This window comes from Aotus nancymaae, unplaced genomic scaffold (assembly GCF_030222135.1).
Source record: "Aotus nancymaae isolate 86718 unplaced genomic scaffold, 86718_ANA_hifiasm-v0.15.2.pri h1tg000028l, whole genome shotgun sequence".
Classification (NCBI taxonomy): Eukaryota; Metazoa; Chordata; class Mammalia; order Primates; family Aotidae; genus Aotus; species Aotus nancymaae.
This window is the reverse complement of record NW_026988441.1, coordinates 39,807,941-39,813,940: the sequence shown is the minus strand read 5'-3', so window position 1 is coordinate 39,813,940 and position 6,000 is coordinate 39,807,941. Positions and strand designations below refer to the sequence as shown.

General features: G+C 48.4%; 1 protein-coding gene across 3 annotated transcripts in view; it reads left to right on the top strand.

Annotated features, from left to right (window-relative positions):
• The first annotated feature begins 464 nt into the window (after nt 1-464).
• CHAF1A (chromatin assembly factor 1 subunit A) overlaps nt 465-6,000 on the top strand; it is a 40,789-nt gene continuing 35,253 nt past the window's right edge. For 2 of the 3 annotated variants that reach the window (XM_064382065.1, XM_064382063.1), the window contains exons 1-2: nt 582-639; nt 3,530-3,580. In XM_064382065.1, coding sequence (XP_064238135.1) covers nt 588-639; nt 3,530-3,580 — 103 coding nt within the window. In that variant the 5' untranslated portion in view covers nt 582-587. Of the gene's footprint in view, nt 640-3,529; nt 3,581-6,000 lie in introns of all 3 variants that reach the window. The other variant, XM_064382064.1, reaches the window with a different exon arrangement.

Here is a 6,000-nt window from a genome sequence, read left to right as displayed (position 1 = left end):
AAGACTCCATCTGGAAAAAAAAAAAAAAGCAATTTATAATTTTAATTTCTGTTGCTATATTTAGCCGATGTCCCATTAGGATAAACTCAAAACTCCAGGTTCCTCACCTAAATCTCACTTTCAGGTTGTCATCTGCGCCCAGCGTAAAACGTCCTCCTGGTGACGTAAGTGCCTGGGCCTCCCTCCTCTTAGGGCTATCCCACGCGATCAGCCAGTCGCAGCGCACAGCAATCAGCTTGACACGTGCTTTCTCCAATCGCAGGGCAACTCCTCCCAGCCAATGACGGCCGTCGAGGGGAAGCCCCGGCCCCCGCGGAAATATCAATGGATGAGCCTTGGGAGGAATGGAAGTCACGGCTCTCGCGAGGATGCCCCGGGCGCTCCTCAATTCCCGAGGCGGGTCGTCACGTGGCCCGGGATCGCCCAATTGGCTCGCGGACTGCAGGGGTCGCCGCGGTTCCCGCCAAATACGAGCGCGGCGGCCGCGGCTGCAGCAGTGGCGCGGGCGGGAGGGCGAGGAGCAGCGGCCGCCTGAGGGGAGCCCGCGCCTCCGCCGCCTGAGAGGAGCTCGAACCGCCGCCGGGGCGATGCTGGAGGAGCCGGAGTGCGGGGCGCCCGGCGCCAGGGGAGCGGTCGCAGGTCAGTTCGGGCCCGCGCTGAGGGAAGGCGGGGCGCGGCGCGCGGCCTGGGCGGGCCGAGGCGGCGATGGGGGGCGGACGGGTCTCTCGACGACCTGCCTGGCCCTGCGGGCCGGGGGCGTTCACTCCCTGGGGCCTTCTCATCCCCAGCGAGGGCCTGGCGTCCCCAAGGGCGCCCTCCTTGACGTTATTGTTGTAGCCGCGACCATATTGTTTCCGGCGCTTTTGCGTCAGTTCGTCCCTCCAGGCTCCTCTGGGGTGATTGGTCGGAGGGGCCGAGAGGGGGAACAGGCCCAGGGAAGCGAGAGGGCCTGCCTGCCTTGCAGGTTACTGGGTTGCGTTTATGTCCCTTGACCATGTTGGACCTTGCGGCAAGCGGGTGGGGAAACTGAGGCCCGAGCTCGCACGGGCTCGAGGACTGGGGCAGATGCCATGGCGGGTCGGGGCAAGCCCGGGAAAGAAGAGGCCCGGATGGTGGAGATGGCCGGGAGGCTGGGACTCCCGAGGTCTTGCTCCTGCCTGATAGGCACCGTGACTTTCTTCTCCCTGTGCCTTGGGAGGGATCTTTGGAGCGCACAACAGGTCTCCCGAAACGGGGGAGGGTGCCCCTCTCCATTGCTGGCTTCTCCATCATAAAACGCTTTGGCAGCACTTGGCACATAGTAGGTGCTCATTAAATAACGTGAACGAATGAAGGGCAAGAATGGACACCATGCGGTTTCTCAGCCTCAGCAGTGTGCATATTTGGGGGCCGTCTGGGCACTACAGGGTGTTGAGCAGCATCCCTGGCCTCCGCTTCTTGCAAGCCAGTAGCAACCCCTCTCCCCAAGTCGTAACAACCAAAAATGCCATTGCCAACGTGTCCCGTAGGCGACAGAGTCCCGATTGCCTGAAGATCATGACTACAGTTCCCTCTAGTCTTTGGGATTTCACAGAGACATAAAATTAATATAAATAGCGTTCGGACTGTCTTGGAGCGGTGATGTTTTATTTGTCAAGATGTTTATTTTTTTCTTTTTGTGATGGAGTCTCGCTCTGTTGCCTGGCTCACTGTAACTTCTGACTCCCTAGTTCAAGCTATTCTCCTGCCTCAGCCTCCCAAGTAGCTGGGATTACAGGCAACTGTACCACCACGCCCAGCTAATTTTCGTGGTTTTTTTTTGTTTGTTTGTTTTTTAAGATGGGGTTTCACCATGATGGCCAGGCTGGTCTTGAACTCCTGACCTCAGGTGATCCACCCACCTCGGCCTCCCAAAGTGCTAGGATTACAGGCGTGAGCCACCACTCCCGGCATTTTCATGTTTTTTAGTAGAGATGGGGTTTCACCATGTTGGCCAGTCTGGTCTCGGACTCCTGACTTCAACTTATCCACCTGCCTTGGTCTTCCAGAAACACCCCACGACTCGCTAGGACCATATTATCATGAAAGGAAAGTATATTTTAGTGCCAAATAAAATTAGAAAGGATGTAATCGCAGAATAAAGAGCAGTTAGTAACTTCATACACACATATGTGTTAATCGTGTGTAATCTTTGGATCCCTGGATTGGGGTATCTCATTTTATATAGAGGTTTTTTTAATGGGGGGGTCCTGTTTTTAATGAGGTGGTTTCTGTTTCACTTGCATCAAATCTAGTGACTCAAGGCCACACAAATGGATCTTTGTGATTGTCTCAAAAATAAAGTTACGTGACTAAAGGTCATATATCCTTTAGTTGAGGGGTGGAGGAGAAATCTATGTCTTCTAGTAACTGAAAACTTGAGAATGATACTGTCTTTATTTTCTTCAAATGGCTAGAAAGGAAACGTGAATTTTCTCAGTACCTTTTCTTATTCACCAGGCTTAGGGTGGTAGGTGGGGGGTAGTTTCATGTATGGATGATGGAGTTTTTTAGGAAGCCCCAGTCTGCTTTTAAAAAACACTCACTTTTATGTAATGCTTACAAAACATACGTAGATTAACCAAAATAACTAAACCAGATTTTTCCAAGCCAGATCTCGTGGTAGGTTTAAGTGTGAGCTTCTGAACTTATTCTAACTACATAAGGTATTTATCCAAAGACTTAATTCTATTTATGGCCACTTCTGCATCTGCTTTGATATTATTGGATGCTTTTCTTTCGATTTTTTTTTTTTTTTTTTTAGAAAAAGTTTCTGTCTTATCTGTCGACAGGACTTGAGCTCCTGCTTGGCAAGCTCAAAGTGCTTTACATTGTGTTACCTTCATGAATTCTCTTTAAAAAGAAAAGGAACCCTTTTCTCATTTTACAGATTTGGTGGTGGTGTAGAGGCTAGGGTTGGGGAAGATGTTTGGGGATCATGTGAATGAAATAGGTAATCCTATGTTTTCTCTCATCCCTGCTTCTAGTCATTCCACTTTCATTTCATGAAACAGTTCCTGTTACTCTCTTAGTTGGCTTTCTGGTTGATCCCAGACCCTAAGCCAGGTACCGTAGGTGGACCGTGAAACAAGTCTTTCTGCTCTCAAAGACTTGGCATTTTGTTTAGGGGGACACATAATAAACAGGAAGGTTTCAGAGTAAATGCCACAACGAAAATAAAACAAGACATGACAGTGTCTAGGGCAGCATTTCTCAACCTATTAGCATTTTGTCCCATATAATTCTCTGTTGTGGTGTGCTGTGCTGTGCATTTCATTGTGGGACATTTAGCAGAATCCCTGGCCTCTACTCACTGGATGTAAGGAGCACCCCTCCCAACCCTCCCCCTATTGTGACAACCAAAAACATCTCTAGACTGTGCCATGTGGGCCCCGAGGTCAGAGGGCTCAGAATTGCCTCCACCTTGTACATAATTGGCTCTACATATGTATTTGCTAACTTGATTATTTGCAACATTTAACAACTTACCCTTTGACACTTTTATTTGCAGCCATGGATTGCAAAGATAGACCAGCTTTTCCAGTTAAGAAGTTAATACAAGGTAATTATCTGGAAATGGGCTAAAGAGCTGTTCCTAGTTGATAGTCTTTATTTTCTCTTATTGGAGACCTCAGTGGGAGCTTGGAGCTAGAAGGTACAGAAACTCCCTCTTCAGACTAGGAAGCTGGAAAATTGTTCTTCACACAGTAATGTGTGGTTGGGTTCCCACAAGTAAATCTGGAGGCCTCCACTTGTGCACAGTTGGCGTTTGGTAACTTGCACCTGGGTGGCTCTCCTATCTATTGCAGGGAGCTTAGCAGCATCCCTGGCCTCTTCCCACTAGATGCCAGGAAGTGCATCCTCCAGGTCAGAACAACGAAAAATATCTCCATACATTGCGGATGTCCCTAGAACTGCCCCAGCAGAGAACCACTGTTGTCCTGAAAGATAAATGTCCCCAAATCCTTCTGTGTAAAAAACAGGGAGTGCATTTACCTGTAGGCCAGGTGAGCGGTGGGATTGTGTGATTTTTGTTGTTCTTTTGTTTTGAGATGGTTTACGGAGGCTCACTCTTTCACCCAGGCTGGAGTGCAGTGGCGTGGTCTCAGCTGACTGCAATCTCTGCCTCGCAGGTTCAAGCATTTTTCTACCTCAGCCTCCCAAGTAGCTGGGATTACAGGCGCCTACCACCACGCTGGCTAATTTTTTTGTGTGTATTTTTAGTAGAGATGGACTTTCACCATCTTGGCCAGGCTGGTCTTGAACTCCTGACCTTGTAATCACCCCCTCTGCCTCCCAAAGTGCTGGGATTACAGGCGTGAGCCACTGTGCCTGGCTCGGGTTGTATTTTTAAAAACTACAGTTTTGGGTTTTTCAAACTTGAGCTGGGTGCAGTGGTACATAACTGTAAAACCAGCTATTTGGGAGGTTGGGTTAGGATTGCTTGAGCCCAGGAGTTCGAGGCTTCAGTGAACTATAATCACAGCACTGCACTCCAGCCTGGGTGATGGAGGAAAACTCTGTCTCATTTAAAAAAAAAAAAAAAAAAAAGTGGCAGGGGGAAGCCAGGCATGGTAGCTCATGCCTGTAATCCTAGCATTTTGGGAGCCTAAGGTGAGCAGATTGTCTGAGCTCAGGAGTTCGACAGCAGCCTGGCTAACATGGTGAAACCTGGTCTCTACTAAAATACAAAATAGCTGGGCGTGTTGGCCACACCTGTAGTCACAGCTACTCTGGAGGCTGAAGCATGAGAATTGCTTGAACCCAGGAGGCAGAGGTTGCATTGAGCCAAGGTTGCGCCATTGCACTACAGCCTGGGCAACAGAGTGAGATGCTGTCTCCAAGAAAACCCAAAACAACAGGTTTTTATTTGGTCGATTACATTATGAAATAGTGAACAGAAAATGCATTGGCATTTAAGTAAGTGAATGTAGGTTCCTTGAGAAGTTCACTCATCTGAATTCCTCATTCCCCAGAGTGTTTCCTCTTCTCTGTCCTAACCAGCCCAAAGTCTGGCAGGCCCTGGGAGAATAGTTGGATTAATGACAAAAGCCTAACAGCCTTGGCTGCTGAGGCCAGAAAAAAAAAAGACAAAACCCTGTCCACAAATGTGTCTGTGTATTTTCTACTTTAGAACCAGATGCAGTTATCATCGAGATTTTCACCCATTATAAATAAATTTGGAATATGAACTGGATCTCAAATCAAAAAATGTCTCTTGAAATTCTGGCAGTGGCTCTGCTAAAAGGCTTGTCAGGATTTTGGTTTTTTAAAATTAGGATGTTGAGGCCGGGCATGGTGGCTCATGCCTGTAATGCCAGCACTTTAGGAGGTGAAGGCAGGTAGATCACCTGAGGTCAGGAGTTCAAGACCAGCCTGGTCAACAGTAGAAACCTCGTTTCTACCAAAAATACAAAAGTTAGTCAGGCATAGTGGTGTGTGCCTGTAATCCCAGCTACTCAGGAGGCTGAGGCCAGGAAAATCACTTGAACCCAGCAGGTGGAGGTTGCAGTGAGCCGAGATCGCACCATTGTACTCTAACCTGGGCGGCAAGAGCAAAACTGTCTCAAAAAAAAAAAATTAAATAAGTAAAATTAGGTTGTTAGAAAAGTATAGAATGAAGACATAGTCCCTCTTACCCTACCTTTTTTTATTCTAGACGGAGTCTCACCCAAGTGTCGCGATATTGGCTCACTGCAACCTCTGCCTCTTGGGTTGGAGCAATTCTCCTGCCTCAGCCCCCCGCGCAGCTGGGGTTACAGGTGTGCAACACCAAACCTGGCAAATTTTTGCATTTTTAGTAGAGGCGGGGTTTCACCATGTTGGCCAGGCTGGTCTTGAACTTCTCAACTGAGATAATCCATCCATCTTGGCCTCCCAGAGTGCTGGGATTACAGGTGTGAGCCACCGTGCCTGGCCTGATTTTTATTTTTACAGCTTATCTCATTCTTTGTTTATCCTGCTTTTTTTTTTTTTTTTTTT